Here is a 22,156-nt window from a genome sequence, read left to right on the forward strand (position 1 = left end):
CGGCCTTAAATCCACGGCGCACGGCCTACGTCGCCCCCGTCGGCCGAAAGTCCTTGGGCCGATGGCCTGGCGACAGACCAAACTTCTCGGCCGCTACGATAGCGTCCCCTAGCACGCCCGCCACGGCACTGGCGGATACGGCGCCAAACGGTCGCACCAGACTGAGGAAAAGCGGCCGCGTTCGCGGGCAGCGCACCGCCGCCGTACGAGCAATATACACACGCAACGCCTCCACGGGATCCACCTGAGCGTCAGAACACGCCGGCAGCGTGACTTCGAATCCAGTTCTCTGCGTGTCATTTTTCACACCGAAGAAATACACAGTCGCAGCACCGTCAGAACTAAAGCTCACATGATCAGTCGACATGACAAACCGAGATGCGACACCCGATTCCTGATCGAAAGACGTCGCTTTAGGAGCCACATGCGACGGGCGTAGCATCAAAACCAAAACAATGGCCAACAGCGTGATAGTTTTCATGCGCAGTTGCTTCAGCGTCAACTCATCATTACACGGCCACGAGCGGAACAGGCGACGTGAACGCGGACACATCCATGACACGGGATCGACTCATTGGCACCTCTGTTCCACACTTGACGAGCGCTTGGCACAGCCGGGAAATATATGAGTCTGATAGCAAGTTTGTTTCACCACATGCCTCATAAACTGCTCCTAACGCTGCGGATATGCATCGCAATGTGGAATGCGGCCTATCTGAAGACTTGCACCGCGACAGCAGAAAATCGGCCAAAATCGCCGTATCCTCCGGGGGAAATTGGACAGCACGATTGACACAAAAATCATGACAGTCTTGAATATAGCGATTATACGTGAGCTGCGTGGAATCTGCCAGGCATAGTGTCACTAAACTAGTAGCGGTTTGCGACCAGCCGCGCGCGCTCAGTTGCGTGCGCCACAAATCCGCCAGGCGTACAGCCTCCAGCGCGGGTTCCTGTGTGGTTCGATCGTCTCGTAGCCCGGCAGCAGCGGCACGCATGCTCGGGCTACCGGCGGCAGCCGCAGTGGCGGGGCGATGCTCATGCGTCTCAGCCTGTCCATCCAGGGCTGCGCCGGCCAGAACGGTGCTATCAGTGTCGCCACGGCTCGATACGCTTCGATCGTGTCCAGAACGCGCGGTATCAGTCTGAAAGGCGGGTTTACGAAATTGTTGTGCTCGGCCCAGTCCGGCTGACCCAGCGCATCTACCCCTGCTGTCCCCGGGTCTGAGAACCGACTGTTGTACACGGGTAGGAGCGCCGTCGTACAAGTTGCGAAACGATCGATGGAATGGGGCCCAAACATCCGATCGAGCTGCCGGAAAACCTCTGGGTGTAAGTACCACTCGTGACGGAGCGGCAGCCGGGATAGTGCGTCCGGCTGCACGTTCGACTCGCCACTGATGTGATGTGCCGTCAGCATCACGTGATTCTGAAAGGCAAAAGACCAAATTGCCTGAGAAATGGCGTCTAAACGCACGTCTGCAGAGCCAAATTTATTTATTGATACGACCGTCGTGACGTTGTCTGAGAGAACCTCGACATTTTTGTCCGCAATATACTCTTTCAACGAGCACAATGACAAATATACAGCTAAAAGCTCCCGAAAGTTGGAAGATTCGTGGCTCACCGAGACGGTCCAAAATCCGGAAGCGGCTTTGCCCGCCGGATCGGAGAGCAGCGCTCCCCAGCCGGAAGCCGACGCGTCCGTGCTCAGCTGCACATCGAACGGTGCCGGCGGCAGCAGCACCCTGCCGTTCCAGCCGTCCAGCGACTCGATCCACCACCGCAAGTCCGCTACTGCCTCGTCCGTCCACAGCAGCAAGTCTTCCCACGATCGCCTGGAATTTAAAAGCCGATAAACGTTCCGCAGCTTCAGCTTGCAAGGAAACACCGCCGCCAGCATGCTGATGCAGCGTCCTGCTATGCGAGCTAAAACTCGAGCTGAAATATGTGTCCGTTTCAGCGCGCGAGAAATATCCTGCTTTAGTTTTGCAACCTTCGATTTAGGAACGGTAATAATCGGCGGCCGGTCAGCGGCTGCGCAGCGGATATCAAAACCCAGGTAGGTAACCTGCTCGGAAGGCTCGAGCGACGACTTCTGACTATTTATATGCAGTCCCAGCGCGCGAAAAGTATCCATGCAAATTTGTAAGTGCTGCGATATCTGTGACTTGGGAGCGGCCAGTAAAAAATCGTCAACATACGCCATGATTGACATGTGATGATCGCGCCTCAGGTATTCTATCACGACTCGAATGCACTTGTGAAAATAATGCGGAGAATTGGCCCAGCCGAACGGCAAACGATTCCAGACGAACCATCGCCCTCCGTACGCGAAGCCGAGGTACTTTCTAAACGACGGATGAACGGGAAAATGGTAGAACCCATCTTTTAGATCTATAGTAACTGCGCACTCGTTATCTCGCATAACTTCGGCAAGCACAGACACGTTCTCAGAAGAAAAATGCGGGACATCACAATGCGCATTAATATATCTCAGATCACATATCAGACGATGCTTACCATTCTTTTTCGGAACAACTTTCAGCGCTGAGACACACAACGGCACATCATGAACCTCCGACACAACACCTTTTTGCACCAAATCGGACAGTTCAGCATCGAGAAACCTACGCTGAGCACTATCAAATGAGGGATTCTGAAACAATCGCGGCTCTGGCTCGGACGAGAACGGAATACGCACACCATTTGCAATCCAGTCTGTCACTACACTGTTAGCGCCGATGCGCTCCCACGCTGCTACGTTGAGCCCCATTGTTCACACGCGTAGAACAGACTCCGGTCAGTTATCATATGTCACTCCCGAGCCCCTCCCGGGCTGACCTCGTCCACGAGACAGGTCGAGGTCAAACCGGTCACGTGGCTGACCCCAGTCCGCCGGCTGGAACCTTGGACCGCCACCCCGCCGGGGGCCGTACTGGAAGCCGCGGCCGGGCCCGCGGGCGCCTCGCCACGCCGGGAAAGATCCCCGGCCACGTGATCCACTGACCTGGTGAGATTGCCGAGCCCCGGCGATGGTCACGGCTCGCTGAAGGTTCTCGAGGGAGTTCGGCGTGAAAGCTGCCGGATTTTGCTGTAGCGTAGAAAACAGCTTTGCCGTCCCGTCGTCGAACTGGGCTGATACCAGAAGTTGCGTGTACTCCTCCTGCAGGTAACGCAGGTGTGCCAGGCTGACAGCCGATACCTGGTTGAGCGCCGCGTCCTCCGGATCGCAGGCGGACAGGAGCTTGAGTACCGTCTCCTGATAGCGCGCCGACTTCTGTATGATGTTGAATCTCGGCAGGTCTGCCCTGCTGACGCCCGCACGACTGTCGCCAACCAACAGGTCTGGCGGTAGCTTCACCTTGGCGACGCTGTCGCGAATGGCCCGAAATTCGGCCTGCACTTCGCTGAATGAACCCAGCACGGCACTTGGCATCACTTGATGCTGCTGCTCGTCAGGGACGACCTGTCGACGAGTACGACCGACATTGTCGTCTTTATCGCTTTGCTCTGTGCACTGAGAAGCACCAGAGCCTATTTTAAGGCGTTAGGCGGCACGGGCGGACATCGATAGCAGCGCCTCTATCGGTCACTAGAGAAAGCTGGGCTGTAGGCGACGAAATACCGGCTGAGTTGTCACACGTTGAATAGGTTTATAGGCATCAGTCTTGTGAAAAAGTTGAACTTTTGCCTTCAATATTTCTACAGACAATTTTAGAAGTGTCTTCACATAGATTACAAAACCGTTTAGATTATTGTATTAACTTCAAGTCTTCCCTATTGTTCTTGACGATGATGCGGGAACTTTTTCTAATTAGTGTTTTTAGCTTAGTAAAAGAACGTATTGTGCAAACGATGAAAAAAGCACAAATGGAAGATTTTAAATGCAATTTTCTTTAACAATTAATGGTAAATTCTCTACACATCAAGGAAAAGGTGCATGCTAACTGATAATTTAAAGTTCTTGGGGCCAGTTGTTTTCTTCTTTTCTTACGTCGCCCCAATGGCCGCGAATACACTTGTGATAACGCCTATCGGGAATTTGACTGGGGGGGCAACCTGGAAAATTGTCTTTAATAATCCATTAACCCTCGCCCGTAGTGGTGTTTTTCCAGCTGCGAACGTATATGGGGGGGGGTCCGTTGGACCCTCCCCCTTGCCGTTTCGCCCCTGATCGAGCTAGAGCTTCGCGGAAAAAACTAGCATGTTGCCCGTCACGAGAGGAAGCAGATGATACCCAATTTTAAGGTCCTAGGTCATCGGTTCACCTTCCAGGTCAGGTCAATGACCCAAAAGTCGGAAAAATTGGGACCTGTTAGAGCGTCGTAAAGGGTGGCTGCTATGTTTGTTTTCGGGGTGCTGATCACGAATATCATGTTAGTTATGATCATAGATGATGTCTTCATGCATTTAGGCCAGGTCGGGTCATGTCAGGTCAGTTCAACCAGTAAGGGTTTTGTCGGGTATTCGTAGTAGGTGGCAACCGCGTCTGACAGCTTCGTAACATGTTACAAAGGCACCAAAACTACTTTGTAAACGGTCAAATGGTTGCTAAATTCGAATTCAGCTCCAAAAACTAGCCTAGAAACATATAAAACTCGAAAATGTGAACCGAGGTCATCAAAGGTAAATGACCTGACCTTCCGGTGACCTTGACACCCACCCTAATGCATGGGAGCAACAGCATATCCCATGTTTGAACGTTTGAAACCACGAAAAGACTGCAAACGCGCGGCTAATGCGAGGCGACATACGCCGAATCACGATCCCGGCCAAACATGGTGCCATGGTGCTAGGCAGCCGGTGCATCTGAAAGAACTGTGGTGCCCCTGATTGTATGATTGTATGATGTATTGATCACCAACAGGTAAAAACCCAATGACAGGTGAAGTCAGCTTCAGACAAGCCTGAAGTTCCAACGACAGGCCCGTGGTGCCCCTGACAGGCCCATGATGCCCTTGCGAGGCCGGTGGTGTCCCTGCTAGGCCGGTGGTGCCTCTGCTAGGCCGCTGGTGCCCCTGGGCCCTGACAGGACTGTGGTGCTCCTGACAAGCCTGGAGTGTCCCCGACAGGCACGTGGTGCCACTAACAGGCCCAAGGTATCCCTGCGAGGCTGGTGGTGCCCCTGCCAGGCATGTGGTGTCCTTGCTAGGCCTCTGGTCCCCCTGACAGGCCTGTGGTGCCCCTGAAAGTACTGTGGTGTCCCTTGGGCCTGACAAGCCTGAGGTGCCCACGACAGGCCCGTGGTGCCGCTGACAGGTCCGTGGTGCCCTTGCTAGGCCTGTGATGCCTCTGGCAGGCCTGTGGTGCCCCTGGCGGGCCTGTGGTGGTAAATACCCCTCAGACAGACCCAAGGTGGTGTCCCTGCGAGTCCCGTGGGGCCCCTAGCAGGTCTGTGGTGCCCCTGGCAGACCTATGGTGCTCTTGCTAGGCTGATGGTGCTCCTGACAGGCCTGTGGTGCCCCCGACAGGCCAGTGGTGCCCCTGACAGGCCCAAGGTGCCCCTGTGAGGTCGGTGGGGCCCCTGGCAGGTCTGTGGTGCCCCTGGCAGACCTATGGTGCTCTTGCTGGGTCGATGGTGCTCCCAACAGGCCTGTGGTGTCCCTGACAGGCGGGTGGTGCCCCTGGCAGGCCTGTGATGTCCCCGGGCCCCAAGAGGGCGGGGGGTCATGACCCATATGACCCACCCTTGGATCCACCACTGGTCATTACTTGCAGATTGACTCATTTGACATCCATTGCAAAACAAGTCACAGTAGTATGTTTGTCACCCTATTCCTTTATGCCCATTTTTATAGTGGGCAAATCTCGACGACTGGGGGGGCAATTCTGTTGAGTGAGGGGGCATTTGCCCCCCCAGTTAACATGTTAAAATAGGCCCTGAGAAGCACTTAGCTGTTTCGAGATCTTCTCGACGAGACCCTCGAGCCGGTCAAACCTCTCTGTGATAGAGGCCACCTGACACTTGAGCTCCTCCACTTCCGCCATCCGCACGGATTGGCTCGTAGCCGCCTCGAATACCGGCGGCTACTCACTGCTCACTGCGGACGTGACTCGGCGGAGCACGCGCCCAGACTGACCCGGCGAGCGGTCGGGTCACCGCCGCTCGCCGGGCCAGCGCCGCCCGTGGCGGGCGCCGCAACTACGGACCATACTGAGCATTACGTCCTCCTGGGCTCTCTCAGACCAGGACGAGGTCCTCTCACCCTCAAGCATCAAGCACCTATCCGTGCTTCTATCCTCAGGAAACAGAAATCCTTCTCCTCCACTCCGCAACCCCACTCCGGGCTGGACAGGCAACTTTATCTCATGCGGGCTGCTCCCTTGGAGCGGCACCGCTGCTCCCGAGGGAGCTGCACCCCGTAGCCGGGTGCAGAGAGTGCTTGGGGGGCTGATCGGCCTGTCCATTTGGACGGGCTCAGCCCCGGCGACTCTCTAGGGTGCCTGCCCAGACCAATGTCTCCCCCTAATTCCTATCATCCTTCCGGCTCTGCAATGGTCTTGTCGACCGAAAGGGCCTAACCCAACAAAACAAACAAACAAACAAGCATCAAGCGTTCAAAGGCCATGGTGAGACCTTCTGCTGTCGGATGGCCTCGAACGGGAAGAGGGCCGTTTGAGAGTGAGCTGAAGGTCTTGACTATTACGAATATCCTATGTAAAATGTGTGGTCTCTGCAAGCTGTTGTCCTACTGCACTCTGAGATTTTGGGACAGATCTTCAGCCCTTGTTGGATATGGTCGCCCCTACAACTGGAGCTTTGGCTCCCTATCGAGGACCTGGGCCGGACAGTCCAGAGCTGCACCTCGTAGGCAATGTTATCTTTTAATGTGCCAAGAAACGTTCAAAGAGACAAAAGCATCACATCACATGTTTTTTTCACTCCGATGCGGGCCGAGGGATGCCGTGGTCGGAGATGGAGTGGGGACTCCGAGCGTTTTTTTTTTTAAGCCGGAGTCGGAGTTACCAAAATCATCTACTTCGCAGCCCTGTAAGCAAGGGTACGGTGTCAGCAATTCGCAGATTCAGTTTGTATACGAGTAGGTATCCGCAATTTCATCCCAAAACGACAATACACCAATGTCGTAGGTCACTTTTTAAATCATTCATGGGGATATTTTTGCGGTGGACGTCCCCCCCTCCGGATTCCTCGACTGGGGGGACGCGTCCCCCCCGTCCCCCCGGTTTCGACGCCCATGGTAATCAAATCGAATCAATAAACATCGGGTCCTGAAAAGGCGCTGCAAAGCCTTTTACCGTGTACCAGTATAACGCCTTTTGGGGCGACTAACGGAGCGAGCGAGAGGGTGGGCCTTGCACGTGCGAAATTGCGAGGGGGTACCTCCAACTGACTTTTGCACGGCACCCTACTAACCGGTCTCTAGCGACGTGCCAAATTTGGGCACAATCGGCCCAGCCGTTCTCGAGATCTGGAAGCGGCACCCTGCACGTGCGCACGTGCAAAATGGGTCACAACTGACTTGTGCACGGCACCCTACTAACCGGTCCCTAACTGTGTACCAAATTTGAGCGCAATCGGTCGAGCCGTTCTCGAGATCTGGAAACGACCCCTGCACGTGCGCACGTGCAGGAGCACCCCAACTCTGGCACATGGATATGCAGTGCCTAGTGGGTGCCTACCTACATGCCAACTTTCAGCGCAATCGGCCAAGTAGTTACCGAGATATTGCAACAATTACAAAAGTGACACCTCTTCGTTTTGCACGTGCCACGTGCATAAGGGGTCACCACCATGCATCGGGAACAGTCCAATACTTGGTAGAAGGAATGAAGCTACCCTACAAAAATTACCGCGTGTAAATCGGTCAAGTGGTTGCTGAGATATAAGCCTCGCAAAAGCGTGACCACGGCCGGCCGGCCGGCCGGCCGGCCGGCCGGCCTCTCATACTCAGAAATTTCCGTTAATCTAAGGAAAGACTACGCTCGCTTCGCTCGCTCCGTAATAAGATGTGTAAGCATGTACGATGAATCGTAGCTTTGTCTCATCAAATGTAACCACCAGGTTTCTATTTCTGTTAAGTCCAAGGATTTGAATGACCGCCTCGAATGCCTAGAATACATTAGAATTAACGACCATACTTTGCAGATGCATACATACCCCGATCCTGTATTGGATCGGTACCTGTTCTTACAACACTAACAGTTATGTTTGTGTTTTGTTTCAGCCGACTGTCCGACGACCCTCCGGTTCACAGTCCACCACTCAGCTCATTCGTGGAACGGATAAGCATGTCCTCGCCCTCCGCGAGTTTCAACGAAATGGACCAACCTCGTAGTCCAAGTCCCGAAGTCGTGGCTCAGATCCCAGGGGCGTTTGCTGGAAATGACCATAAGGACAAAAAGTTTGAAAGGGAAAGAGAAATTCTCCGAAAGCTGATGATCGACATGACAAAAACCCTGGATGACGCTGAAGCAGAGAGTCCACCAGACGTTGATGCATCTCCTTCGAGGGGTCCGAAAATCATTCCGCTTGAACGTGAAAGCTCCACTGATACCCCCGATAGTGAGCTGCGTGTTGATGATATCGCAGTTCCGGGGTGCAGTGATCATGGCACAGATCCCCGTGGCGCGACGGCATTGCCCGCAGAGAGTGGTGCATACAATCCGGAAGATGAGTGGAGCGAGATTCGAAAGAAGCCGACCTTCAGGCCATCTTTTATGTCGAAGCCACCGCTCTCTAAAGAGGATTTGGAAGAGCTGAACAGAGACCTGGGTGCAGGTAGCACGTCTGGTGGGACCTCAGAGGAGAAAAGACGAGAAGGAGGCAGCAGTTCCTCATCTAGAAGTCGGCACAGGTCTGGTGAGTCAGGTAGCAGAAGACATGGCTCAACTGACGATCGACGTGATAAAGGAGATCGAAGGGATCGTCCTCACTCCAGTGAAAGCAGACTTGTGATAAGGAAAGGCGAAACATTAGCGGACGCGAAACGGCGGCGCCTTGAAGAGTGGAAGAAGGCTGAGATCGAGAGGAGAAAAAAGCGAAAAGCAGAGCTAAAGCATTCTAGTCATGGAAGAAGTCGTCACGAACCATCTAGATCTTCTTCAAGCCATCATCGCAGAGAGCATTCTCAAGATCGTCCATCGTCCCACAAAGCCGATCGAAATGTCTCTAGGCATGGGGATACTGACAAAGTGGACCGGAAAGAAAAAGTGACAGGAAAGACGTCTCAAGATTCGACGGGGAGGAACCGCACTGAATCATTTTCCATGGATCCGGAAACGAAAACGGGTTCTGTTAAAGACCCGAGGAAGCAAGGTGATTCCAGATCTGATAAAGCACCTGAAACTTCCAAGATACCTGATGCGACAGTGGAAAAAGTAAGTGAACAGTTAAAGAAATACTCCGTTCAGGAACTGGTAAAAGCTGTGCAGGAGAATGAAATACTCAGGAGACACGTAGAAGAAATGATGAAACGCAAAGAGAAGAAGAAACAGCTGCAGAAAACCAAGCCGGATGGTCGTGAGGTCAAGCCGGACAGATGTGAAAAGACCAAGGGGGACAAAGTCAAGACTGGGCTCCAGAGCCGGGAGCCGGTGAAACCAGTCAGTCGTGGATCTACGTCTGCACAAAAGCCTGCTATAGAACACAAAGCAGCATCCTTGGGGAAGTTCAAGATTCCGAAGCTCAAGAAGTCTGAACCGGAGATTACGGAGAAGCCAGTAACTTCAGAAACTACTTCTGATCAGGCGGTGCCTGACCCACAGACAAAGCCACCAGTGGCATGCCACCTCGAAGCAGATGCTTTCGGACCCCTCGAAGCATCTGCTTCGAGGGGTCCGAAAATCATTCCGCTTGAACGTGAAAGCTCCACTGATACCCCCGATAGTGAGCTGCGTGTTGATGATATCGCGGTTCCGGGGTGCAGTGATCATGGCACAGATCCCCGTGGCGCGACGGCATTACCCGCAGAGAGTGATGCATACAATCCGGAAGATGAGTGGAGCGAGATTCGAAAGAAGCCGACCTTCAGGCCATCTTTTATGTCGAAGCCACCGCTCTCTAAAGAGGATTTGGAAGAGCTGAACAGAGACCTGGGTGCAGGTAGCACGTCTGGTGGGACCTCAGAGGAGAAAAGACGAGAAGGAGGCAGCAGCTCCTCATCTAGAAGTCGGCACAGATCTGGTGAGTCCGGTAGCAGAAGACATGGCTCAACTGATGATCGACGTGATAAAGGAGATCGAAGGGATCGTCCTCACTCCAGTGAAAGCAGACTTGTGATAAGGAAAGGCGAAACATTAGCGGACGCGAAACGGCGGCGCCTTGAAGAGCGGAAGAAGGCTGAGATCGAGAGGAGAAAAAAGCGAAAAGCAGAGCTAAAGCATTCTAGTCATGGAAGAAGTCGTCACGAACCATCTAGATCTTCTTCAAGCCATCATCGCAGAGAGCATTCTCAAGATCGTCCATCGTCCCACAAAGCCGATCGAAATGTCTCTAGGCATGGGGATACTGACAAAGTGGACCCGAAAGAAAAAGTGACAGGAAAGACGTCTCAAGATTCGACGGGGAGGAACCGCACTGAATCATTTTCCATGGATCTGGAAACGAAAACGGGTTCTGTTAAAGACCCGAGGAAGCAAGGTGATTCCAGATCTGATAAAGCACCTGAAACTTCCAAGATACCTGATGCGACAGTGGAAAAAGTAAGTGAACAGTTAAAGAAATACTCCGTTCAGGAACTGGTAAAAGCTGTGCAGGAGAATGAAATACTCAGGAGACACGTAGAAGAAATGATGAAACGCAAAGAGAAGAAGAAACAGCTGCAGAAAACCAAGCCGGATGGTCGTGAGGTCAAGCCGGACAGACGTGAAAAGACCAAGGGGGACAAAGTCAAGACTGGGCTCCAGAGCCGGGAGCCGGTGAAACCAGTCAGTCGTGGATCTACGTCTGCACAAAAGCCTGCTATAGAACACAAAGCAGCATCCTTGGGGAAGTTCAAGATTCCGAAGCTCAAGAAGTCTGAACCGGAGATTACGGAGAAGCCAGTAACTTCAGAAACTACTTCTGATCAGGCGGTGCCTGACCCACAGACAAAGACACCAGTGGCATGCCACCAGGAAGATACAGGTTCCTCAACTGTTGACACCGAAGAATTAGTCGTGAAGCAAAAACGGAAGCGGCGGGTCGTCGTTATCTCGGACTCAGATTCGGAGTCGGAAGTAGAGAAGACTAGTAACGCAGCACAGGAAGAAAGAAAAAACAAGACCAGTGTGAAACAACCCGGCGAGGAGAAAGGTCACTATGACGTGGATCGTCTGAAGCAGTCAAAGAGTGTTGAAAAACAACAGCTAGAGTCAAGCTCGAAAATGCACCACAAGCTCACTCCCGACACTAAGACAGCCACTGAAAGTGAATCTGATGCTTGTGAAACGGTGGAATCAGACACGGATAGGACGGATACCGAGCAAACCCCGACCACAGCTGAACTAGCGCAGAGCTTCAAAAAGAAACCAGTGGTAGTGCTAACTCGCACGATTACCAAAGCGCCATCGGATGCCGATAAGGGAACCGAGGCCCATAGTTCGAAACCATCAGTAGCAGAAGTACGAGTGGATGCTACAGCAAAGGTCAGCGAGGCCCTCAAACGCATGAAGGCGGATGACGAGAAGCGAGCTGCTTCACTGCCGCCGCCCATCGATGACATAACTGTATTTCCAGTTGGCGAGCGCTGGCTGAAGGAACTGTCTGCTGAGGAGGCGGTCCGGAAAGACCACATGAACGCGCCGATGGCACAATACTCAAAGAAGCTGGCGGTGCCGCCTGGTCCGTCGGGGAGCGAGCTTTTGCAGAGACTGCAGTGCCATGAATACTCACCAGTGCGGTACCTCGAGGACATGCGACAACGCGCCCTAGAGAAGCTGCCCAAGGTGGACGAATCCGCTGAGCAGGAAGGCGATCTGGAGCAGAGCCAAGAGCAGGGTCCGGACGACAAAAAGGGAGACAGCGACTCGGACGGTGCCAACTCGGAGCCGCCATGGGATGAGGACACCGGCGAAAGCGAGGAGGCCGCTCAGTCACAGCCACTGGACGATGCTCTGTGCGAACTGCAGGCGGTGCGGCCGGATGACCCCAACGAGCCACAAGAGCCGCCCAGGCCGAATCTGCGCACCCGCAAACTCAGCGGTGATCTCATCTCGTCAGATGACGCTTTGGTAAGTACGCGACTAAGATGCTTTTTATCAGTAAAAAAAAAAACTTCTTGAGGTTAGAGATGGCACCTGTACGTCTCATTACGCCGCTTCCCGTTGCTTAAGTCACTTGCAGTCGCTATTTCACACTTTGAGCACCATATCTATCCTGGTTTTTGATCGATGAAAATGAATTGAGCTTACAGTGAGTAAGTTGATTTCGTGGACACGATTACCTTATTTTAGTCAGGACGTGATGTTTTGAATGGTTATGGTCGCTTGAGACAATGGGAATGTACCGTTTGGCTTAGTTATCATACAGAGGTGACGTTGCTACTTCATACCGACTGTGCTTTGACATCGTGTTCTGTCGCAGGGTGGTGGTCTCGGCGGCCTGACGATCTCCAGTGTAATGAGCCTGACGGGGGGCGCCGAGGCAGACCCTCTACAGACAGGTGAATAAAACTACATGCCTTGAAAGCATATCATGTCATTTAACTACATTCTTAATAATGAACTCTTTTATCGTTGCTCAGGACGTGTTCTGCCTCTGAGCTGATAGTCTTACCGACCTCAGTGTAATATAGTGTTCACTTTGAGAAAGTATTCCTTGAGCGCTGGATTGTCCTTTTTTAAGTAATAATTACAACGCGATTGATTCCTTGGACCTGTCTTTCATTGGTCACATTGTCATGTTTTCATAATCTCCTCGGTCCCGTTGCAGAAACGCCTGCCAAGAAGGTGGACGACCTGTTCTCGTTTCCGCCGGAGGGCGAGCGGCGGCCGTGGAAGCACTTTCTGACGCTCAAGGACCAGTCAAAGGTGATGCGACTCATGTTTCACATGCACCACAAGTTGGCCTACAAGTGCAATGCCGTCCACTGCAGCCTGACCACCAACAACGGCACCCTCTTCAAGCTGCACCTGCGCAACCACGAGAAGTGCGACGTGTGCTCCCCGGACGAGACCTCGTACACGTGCATGAACACGCGACTGGTGTGCGTCTACTGCGGCTACAAGGGCGCCGACCTGGCCGAGCACGTGTACAAGCGGCACGCCATCTCCCAGTTCCAGTGCGGCTACTGCTTCTACCGCACTCGACAGAACGCGTACATGCACGAGCATCAGGTAAGAGACGGAACTGGTGATGGCGTAACGTGCTCTGGTTTCAGTTTTTCTTGGACTTAGGGGATACTGTTCTTTGGACTTACAGGAGACTTTTTGAACGGTTTAAGTTGAATACCTTTGTTGCTTTCGGTTTTGTCAATGTATGACAGTTTTTGACACCATCTGTTATAACTTTTCAATGATGCTTGTAGCATTGCCTTGCCATGCTGTTCGTTGTTAAGCTCAAGCTGGTACCGGTACCGTATATGTCAGATCAACCGTTTCAGCTGTGAATGGACATGACTATCACGTCTCCGTCTACCCTCATATCCGCCATGACTGAACGTCGCCTCATCTAACCGACCTGCCCTCCGCTTTCCTCCGTTTCAGCGTCGCTGGCACGCCGATATGCCGACGTACGTCCTGCAGTCTGACCCGGCCATCCCGCCTCCGGGCCTGAACTCCTCGCATCTGGTCGAGACAGAGATGGTCGGCAAGTCTAGTCTGACGCCGTACATCTGCGCTCAGGGTAGGGATCGCCCGTGGCGTCGGTGGGGGGCGCAGTGGCTGGGCGATTGGTTGGCTGGAATAGGGGTGAAATACCAGATAATGGGTGTGGGGCGGTCATTTTCATAGCGTATCATGTTGTTGGTAGGCAGTGCACTGTGCAGTGTGCACACAAATTAAGGCCACTGTCATTTCAGCGTCGTTTGTGTTTTCCCTGGTACGTACAGCCCACCGCTAAAGTAATGTAGGGTTTTACCAATCACAACGGTTGGCTTTTACTGGCGATTGTTTAATGCGGAGTGGTCGAAAAGAAGATGTCAATAGCTAAAGTTGCAGCTGCAAGGGTGACGATACATATAAGCTACATTCAAAGTTTCATTGTAGTCTGGCTAATCGTTCCTAAGCTTCAGAAGCAGAACATACCCATGACTGAAACCACACATTACTTCTGCAGCTGTGGACTGTACCTTGCCACACATCAAAACACACCTTTCCCGTAAAATGGCACACGACACTCCTGCCTAAATCTCATCTTCATTCGCACTAACCTTATCATTCATATGACCAGCTGTTTACCTCTATTCACTGTCGGCAGACGGCTGCGATCGTGCGTTCATCAAGGCGGCGGTGCTCGAGCAGCACCACGCCGAGGCCCACCCGGACGCCAGCGTGTTCCCGTGTCACGTCTGTGGCCTGCGCACCGACTCTTTCGCCGCCCTGATCGGGGTAAGACGACAGAGAGTGTAGTGTGTGACAGGGTGGGAGAGGGGCTGGGGAACTGTGAGATTGGACCGTGGGTTTTACCATTGGCAGCCAGAGTAGGGTGGTGCAAGTCGGTATTGAACTTGTTACGTTTTTTTAATGCTCAGCGACGTGGTCTGACCTACGAGTCGAGTGTATGCTTGATTATTCGTGATCACAAAATGGAATTATATAGCATTCACTGTTCTATAATTTCTGCGTGCCCGAAGTTCGACAATGAAAGCTCGCTTTTGCGTGTAACGTATGTTAAATCAATTGACATGCATCAACATGTCCAATGTATGTCACCGTGTTTCAGCACTACATCGGCCACGGCTACGTCGCCTACCACTGTGCGTACTGCACTTACGCCAACCAGGACCAGAATGACGTCAAGAAGCACCTGATCGACTTTCACCCTGATGATCCGCCCAAGTGCTACGCCAGGATACCCAAGGTGCCGTACGCGGATGATTATATGTATTGTTTTGAATGGTTAACTTAGATAGTTCAATGTATCTCGCTGACCCGCTTTATTATTATTATTTTTAAGTGTATTTTTAGGGACGTGGTTGTTAAATAAAAGCAGTTTCTCAGGGTTGAGATAAAGAGGTCAAGTCTCGATTTACAATGCCGTGACGAATCCTGTAAGCTCGCCATGTTCATTGTTCACTGCACGTCTGTATCAACTGTCATTCATGTCTCATCTGGGGCATTCTACGATAGATCGATCAAAGCCGTACACCCTCATATTTTATTTTTTGCTTAAAATTGGTCTATTGGGTTGTTATGGGCGGGGAAGCCAGCTGTGCCAAGGATTTTTTTCTTCGAACAACGGTTTCCGAGATATAGCCTCAGGTAATTCCTGGAGGTCACGCTGCAACCCTATGTTTGGCGGCTTATAACTCAGAAACTATTGGTTTTCTACGATAAAAACTTTATATGGTTCAACTCGCAATCAACCAGCAAACGTTTTGGCTATCTCGGATTTTCGATTTTTGAAAATTTTGATCACGTGACATCTTGATGTTTTTTTCGAAGAGTGACCTTGATATTTTCCCAACTGAAAGTCGCAATTTTGTCTGATGACGATTAAAGCCTGATCAATTGTCATTCATATGCGACAATAAAAAAGTGGCTTTCGGTCTGCATTGACCTGAGATCAGGTCATTTTTTTGCACTGTCCTTTATAAGTCAATGGCAGAACGTTTTGAATTTCGATACCGATGACCTGAGGTCAGGTCAATTTCTTGACCACCCCATTATAAGTCAATTGAGGGAAAATCAGCTCCCTTATGTTTACACTAAAACGCGTCGGAATTGCCTAATATACCATGAGTGACTCCATATGCGACTAACTTTGACTACCTTGAGATCTATTTTGCTCTTGGTCAACTGTGACGTTGCTCTTTTTGTGTCATGTGACGTCATTAAAGGTCACCAAATGTTTTTTGCTGATAACTCCTTACAGGTTTGAGATACAGCCCCGCGGATAGGCTCATTGTGTTCAGCTCGTCAAGGCCCATCGAATGATATATCGACACCTTTTTTTAAACCCCACATTTGTTCTCCGGTGAATTTCAGACAAGGCGGTTAGAGACCTTCAAAAAAGGTACTATCACTCGATTTTTCTCAAGTTTGTCTGTCTTGGCAGATAAAGCAATACCAGAACAGGCCTACGAACACACATATTTGATCAGGATCGGGCGATTGGACACTTTTAAAAGGAGATCTTTCGTGCCTCCCGGAAATTCACGGGAGAGCAGATGTGGGGTTTAAAAAATTGTCGATATATGATAACCTTTAGGTCACATGACCTAAGGTCAACTTTGACCTTGACCTTTCGAGGTCAACATACACATGTTTCGATGCGGATCGACGAGAGGATCACGATGGTGCTATTAGTTTGTTCCTAGCTGGGATACTTCGAAAGTTATTCGAGAAAAACTTCATGTATATGTAGTGCCGCCATTTAGACTGTCTTTTTACCCCTGTGACGTCATCTTTGACCTGACCTGAAAATGACCTGAGTAAAAATTGCAGACCTTATCCATGTGTACCCTGTGCCGTTTACCGCTTGTCGCTATCTTGCTTTGTTCTCGAGATCTCGCTGTCGCTCCCGCTCGTAATAATGGGAAGGTCATAAAAATGACCTGACCTGAGGTCAACGCAGGCCGAAAGCCACTTTTTTATTATCGCATATGAATGACAATTGATAAGGCTTTAATTGTCATCAGACAAAATTGCGACTTTCAGTTGGGATAATATCAAGGTCACTCTTCGAAAAAAAGGTCAAGATGTCACGTGATCAAAATTTTCAAAAATCAAAAATCCGAGATAGCCAAAACGTTTGTTGGTTGATTGCGAGTTGAACCATATCAAGTTTTTACCATAGAAAACCAATAGTTTCTGAGTTATAAGCCGCCAAACATAGGGTTGCAGCGTGACCTCCAGGAACTGCCCGAGGCTATATCTCGGAAACCGTTGTTCGAAGGAAAAAATCCTTGCCACAGCTGGGTTCCCCGCCCATCACAACCGTTAGACCAATTTTAAGCAAAAACTAAAATATGCGGGTGTAAATTTTAAGTTTTTTGGTCGATCTATCGTGGAATGCCCCATCTGGTTGTGTACTAGCGTTGTGATCGACAGTGGGTCTGCCTTGTGTTTCAGTCCATGGACGTGGTGCTCGGTGTACCGCCGGCCGCTGCTCCCCCGCCGCCGCCCCAGGCGCCGCCGCCGCTGCCGACCCTGCCAGTGACCTCAGTGAAGCAGGAGCCCGGCCTGGGCTCCGAGCTGCCGCCGGCGCCGTCCAGCCCGCCGGCAGCCGACGCCGCGCTGGCCGCCGTCAAACAGGAGCTGGAGTCTGAGCGTCCGGCGTCCGAGGAGCAGGTGGAGCTGGAGGAGGCGGCTGACCCGACCGGCGGCCCGCCGCAGGCCCCCTCACCGCCCGGCGAGCCGGCGCCGCTGCTGGCCGAGGACCTGTACCGCTGCGGCAACCCCAGGTGCTACGAGCGCTTCCCCACGCTGCCGTCGTTCAAGGACCACATGCTGAGCTGTCCGCACGGTGAGAACGGCGTGCTGCTCTGCTTCCACTGCCCCAAGCAGGTGAAACACGTCGGCACGGCCCTGGAGCACATCCGACAGCACGGGCCCAAACGCTACTCGTGTGCGATGTGCGACTTCTGTGCGTCCATGCCGAACGCCGTGACCAAGCACCTGAAGCAGCAGCATCGCATGTCGAGCTGCACCACGCTGCCGCTGGTGGCTGACCGCGCCGACCCCGAGCGCGACCAATTCGTGGTGTACCCGCGCCAGTGCGTGCCGCGCGCCGAACAGCCGCCGGCCGCCAGTGGAGCCGAACAGAAGAGTTTCGGCGTGGAGGAGATAGACCAGCTGCCGCACCGGCCCGTCCTCTTCCGGGCGATGCAGTGTAAGCTCTGTCCTTACAGCACCAAGGTGACGCGCAATCTGCGGAAGCACCTGCTGTGCCACCGGCGCAGCGACGGCACTGCGCCGCTGCCCGTGGCGGCGCCCATCAACCCGCGGCCGTGCGACCAGCGCGGCGAGAAGATGTTCGACAAGATGGCCAACCTGGCCAGCAGCTCCGGCGAGGTGGGCGTGCCCAGGAAGGCCGAGGAGCTGTCGCAGGCCGACCTCGAGCGGCTGCCCAAGGAGGTGACTGAGGATAAGCGGTACATCTGCAGCATCCCTGGCTGTGTATACCTGACGCCCAACGACACCATGCTCAAGTATCACATCCAGGCGCTGCACGGCCAGATGATCACCTATCCGTGCCCGCACTGCACCGACCTCTACATGATCCCGGACAAACTGAGCGCCCACCTGCGCCTGCACGGGCCGCGCCTATACAAGTGCAAGTACTGCATTTACAACCACTACCAGCGCAGCCTGGTGACGCGACACGTGCGTGACAAACACCCGATGCTGCCGCTGGCAGACGTGGTGGTGCGAGAGCCCGACGACGACGAGGCGTCGCGACCGCTCTTCAAGCCGTGGCGCTGCGGACTGTGCAAGTACCAGGCGCTGCTGCAGCTCGAGGTGGTCGAACATGTGGCGACCGGGCACGGCCTGAGCCGCAACCAGTTCAAGTGCGGCCTGTGCTCGATGCGCAGCTCCGTACGCAGTGAGTTCGACGAGCACTTTGCCACCAAGCATCCCGACGAACCGGTCTCGGTGTTCGCCCTCTACAACAAGGTGGAGGAGGCGGACGCAGAGGCGGCGGCCAAGGTGGAGCAGTGTCAGCCCATCTGGCAGCGCAACAACCCGCGCCGTATTCGCCACGTCCGCGGCATCCTCATCGAGGAGGTGAAGGTGGCGCGCGGCTCGCCGATGAAACGCAAACTCTCCACCGGTCAGAAGTCGCCAGTGAAGAGGCCGGCACTACCGTCGCCGCCGGCCGGGGCGCTGGCCAGCCGAAACGGCTCGAAGGGGGCGGCTGGACAGGCGCGCCGCAGGGCCATCAAGAGGGCGCTCCGACACACGACGTCCGGGAGGATGCGGCAGCCGGTGGCGCCGGAGGTCCCGGAGCCGGAGCCGGAGTCTCCACGCAGGGAGGAGCCGGCTGAGGCTGACGGTGCGGCCCCGGCGCGGGCCACGGACGATGAGTTCTTATCGCTGTTCGAGTCCAAGTCGTGTGAGCTCGGGCCCAAGGGCGACGCAGATGTGGACGCGAAGCAGTTCGTCTGTCCCAGGTGTAAGAAGTACCGGACCAGGCGGAAACGCGACTTCACCATGCATCTGTACAAGGAGCTTGGATACAGCAGGTGAGTAACAAACGTCCGGTAATGACATTCATCAGACATCAAACGTTCGGGGGCTTTACTGTAGTTTTGATTCGCGCGGATATTGCTTCCTCAGTTATATGAGTAGTCTGAAGTGCTCAAAACATTCATGATGAATAGGAGGTTCTGTCTGCTGGCTAACTCAGTCTGTGATAGCTCAGTCCGTGATTATTAAAACGCAGTACTCATGATAACTCAGATCGTTATAACTCAGTCCGTGATGCCTCAGTTCGTGATCTCATTTCGTGAAAAATCAGTTTGGGATCACTGAGATCTGATAGCTCAGTCCGTAGCAACTGGTATCGTAATTAGCTCAGTCCACAACTGATTCATAGCTATATATTTATGAAACTGAGCTGATTTATAGCTCAGTCCATGTCAGCTTATATCATAATAGCTCAGTCCACAAGAACTGAGATCGGCATAGCTCGGCCCAGTGTCCCAAAATTATATTTTTGCTTGGGTGTCAGAGGGGAAAATGTCTGACCAAAGAAAGGATGAGAGTGAAAAATCGTCGGTCAGGTAAGGCCCAAAAAGAGTGGGAAAATGATGAAAAACATTAATCTATCTACAATTCTGACAGATGCAAAACAACCATTCACGCAACTGCTCTTTCTCGGTGGAATTGGGAGTGGAAAATTTGGCTTGAAAACTGGAAGTGAAAGTGCAAAATGATTTTCATTTGGATGTCGTTACTCGTTTCCCACCCAAATCGACAAATTTTGGGACACTGGCTCGGCCCGTGGCAATTCATACCGTAATAGCAGCTCAGTCATTGACAAATGAGATAATAATAGCTCAGTCCGTGACGGTTTTTATCGTAATAGCTTAATCCACAACTGAGATCGTAGCAGCTCAGTCCGTGACAACTGAGATCGTAATAGTGCAGTCCGTGACAACTGATATCGTACTAGCTCAGTCCACGACAACTGAGATAGCCATAACTCAGTCCGGGACAACTGAGATCGTTATAGCTCAGTCCGTGACAGCTAATATCGTACTAGCTCAGTCCACGACAACTGAGATCGTTATAGCTCAATCCGTGACAACTGAGATCGTATAGCTCAGTCCATGACAACTGATACCTGATACCTGATACCTGATATTTGGGGATCATTGAAGGCACTAGGATTGCCCGGTGGATCCGTCGTAAAGAGCTCGGGTAGCATTAACAGTCTTATCTATTGTGGAGCGATGAAGGCATAGTTCATCCAGTGCTTGTCCAGCCGGTTCTTGAAAACATTTGTCGATGGCGAGCAGACAACTTCTTCTGGTAGGGCGTTCCAGTCCGACACAACCCGGGTGGCGAAGTGGTTGCGCCGGACGCGGCTGACCGCTGGCTTCTTGGCCACCTTGAGTCGGTGGCCGCGGGTGCGTGTACTTGGGGCGGGCGAGAAGAAGTCGTCCTTGTCCAGGCCGGAGCGTCCATGCATGATGTTGAACATCGTGATCATATCTCCGCGTCGACGGCGGTACTGGAGGGAGGGAAGTTTAAGACTCTTCAGTCGTTCTTCGTAAGGCAGATGCCGAAGTCCAGGGACAAGGCGCGTAGCCCGTCGCTGAACCCGCTCCACCAGCCTCACGTCGGTCGTGTTGAACGGGCCCCATACTTGATTGCAGTACTCTAGGTGCGGGCGAACCATTGTCTTATACAGCAGAGGAAGTGTCTTGGAATCGATGTGGACGAAGCTGTGCTTGATCAGGCCGAGAGTTCTGTTGGCCTTGCCAATGGCGGTCGCCGCCTGCTCCCTGAATTTAAGCAGTCTGTCCATCTGGACCCCCAAGTCTCTTTCCGTGTCAACAGTCTTCAATGCAGCACCTTCGATCGTGTACTTCGCCCGCACGTTTTGGCTGCCCAGGTGAAGCACTGTGCACTTGGATGGGTTGAACGGCAGCTTCCACTTCCGAGACCAGGCCGCCAGGGCGTCCAAATCCTGCTGGAGCCTTCTGCGGCCGATCTCGGTGCCCGCTCCGACGTACACCTTCGTGTCATCGGCGAAGAGCTTGCATGCGCTCTCTACGCAGCCAGGTAGGTCATTGACAAAAGCGATGAAGAGCACTGGTCCCAAAACTGTGCCCTGCGGGATGCCGCTGCCGACTGCGACCCAGTCCGAGAAGCTGCCGTTGACAGTGACCCTTTGCTTTCTCTCTGTCAGGAAAGAGCGAAGCCACTCGAGGAGGCGTCCCCTAACGCCCATGTCGTGGAGCTTCTGGAGAAGACGCAGGTGAGGCACTGAATCGAAGGCGCGTCGGAAGTCCAAGTAGGCGACGTCAACCGGCTCGCCCTCCTCCATCAGCCAAGTCCACTCCTCCAGTGTGCTGAGAAGCTGCGTTGCGCAGGAGCGCCCCGGGCGGAACCCGTGCTGGCATTCAGTTAGCTGGCCTGTCACTGTCATGTGCTCGAACAGGGCGTCACGCACGAGCGACTCCAACACTTTCGCCGTCACGGACGTCAGGCTGACGGGACGGTAATTGGAAGGATCGCTACGAGGTCCCTTTTTGTAAATGGGGACAACTTGACCTAGCTTCCAATCTCTTGGGACTCTTCCGTCTGCCAAGGAGTGGTTGAAGAGGTCTGTCAAGGGACCACACAGGGGGGCAGCCAGCTCGCGCAACACCCTAGGATGGACTGCGTCAGGGCCTGGTGATGCTGCCGGGCGTAGGTCGCGGAGTTTACCCTCCACTTGCCCCGGCGTCACCCGCAGCTCCTCCAACGTTGGGCCTCCATACTGGGGATTCATTGCTGGAACGTCAGCCGGGTCTTCATCCCAGCAGTACACACTGCTGTAAGCTTCCGCCAGAGCCCTGGCGGAAACTGATATCGTACTAGCTCAGTCCACGACAACTGA

At 53.1% G+C, this 22,156-nt stretch overlaps 3 protein-coding genes across 3 annotated transcripts in view; 1 reads left to right on the forward strand and 2 right to left on the reverse strand.

The window, feature by feature from the left end:
- LOC122384029 overlaps positions 1-6,064 on the reverse strand; it is a 100,062-nt gene extending 93,998 nt beyond the window's left edge. Inside the window, exon 1 of the mRNA XM_043370991.1 lies at positions 6,039-6,064. The gene's annotated coding sequence lies outside the window, so the exon portion shown is untranslated. The remainder of the gene's footprint in view (positions 1-6,038) is intronic.
- Positions 26-3,470, reverse strand: LOC122384059. The gene is made up of 4 exons (XM_043371038.1): positions 3,011-3,470; positions 1,628-1,838; positions 1,396-1,429; positions 26-128 (listed from the first exon to the last, which is right to left on the reverse strand). Exons 1-4 carry the CDS (start codon positions 3,437-3,439, stop codon positions 26-28), a joined length of 777 nt encoding a protein of 258 aa, XP_043226973.1. The 5' UTR covers positions 3,440-3,470.
- Positions 6,065-12,495: 6,431 nt separating the features above from the next.
- LOC122384060 (zinc finger protein 142-like) lies at positions 12,496-19,293 on the forward strand. The gene is made up of 6 exons (XM_043371039.1): positions 12,496-12,605; positions 12,875-13,278; positions 13,648-13,786; positions 14,360-14,490; positions 14,825-14,962; positions 17,176-19,293. Exons 1-6 carry the CDS (start codon positions 12,563-12,565, stop codon positions 19,291-19,293), a joined length of 2,973 nt encoding a protein of 990 aa, XP_043226974.1. The 5' UTR covers positions 12,496-12,562.
- The last annotated feature ends 2,863 nt before the right edge of the window (positions 19,294-22,156 follow it).

The sequence above is a fragment of the Amphibalanus amphitrite genome, unplaced genomic scaffold (genome assembly GCF_019059575.1).
Source record: "Amphibalanus amphitrite isolate SeventyFive unplaced genomic scaffold, NRLGWU_Aamphi_draft 000180F_arrow, whole genome shotgun sequence".
In the NCBI taxonomy this organism is placed as follows: Eukaryota; Metazoa; Arthropoda; class Thecostraca; order Balanomorpha; family Balanidae; genus Amphibalanus; species Amphibalanus amphitrite.

What these genes read in the sequence shown, in the direction of transcription:
- LOC122384059 (XM_043371038.1), bottom strand. Translation starts at nt 3,439, where the DNA reads ATGCCAAGTGCCGTGCTGGGTTCATTCAGCGAAGTGCAGGCCGAATTT. An exon ending in GGGCTCGGCAATCTCACCAG is followed by an intron (nt 1,839 to 3,010) that starts GTCAGTGGATCA and finishes TTTAAATTCCAG; the next exon opens with GCGATCGTGGGAAGACTTGC. An exon ending in CCGGATTTTGGACCGTCTCG is followed by an intron (nt 1,430 to 1,627) that starts GTGAGCCACGAA and finishes TTTGCCTTTCAG; the next exon opens with AATCACGTGATGCTGACGGC.
- LOC122384060 (XM_043371039.1), top strand. Translation starts at nt 12,563, where the DNA reads ATGAGCCTGACGGGGGGCGCCGAGGCAGACCCTCTACAGACAG. An exon ending in CGTACATGCACGAGCATCAG is followed by an intron (nt 13,279 to 13,647) that starts GTAAGAGACGGA and finishes CCTCCGTTTCAG; the next exon opens with CGTCGCTGGCACGCCGATAT. An exon ending in CTTTCGCCGCCCTGATCGGG is followed by an intron (nt 14,491 to 14,824) that starts GTAAGACGACAG and finishes ACCGTGTTTCAG; the next exon opens with CACTACATCGGCCACGGCTA.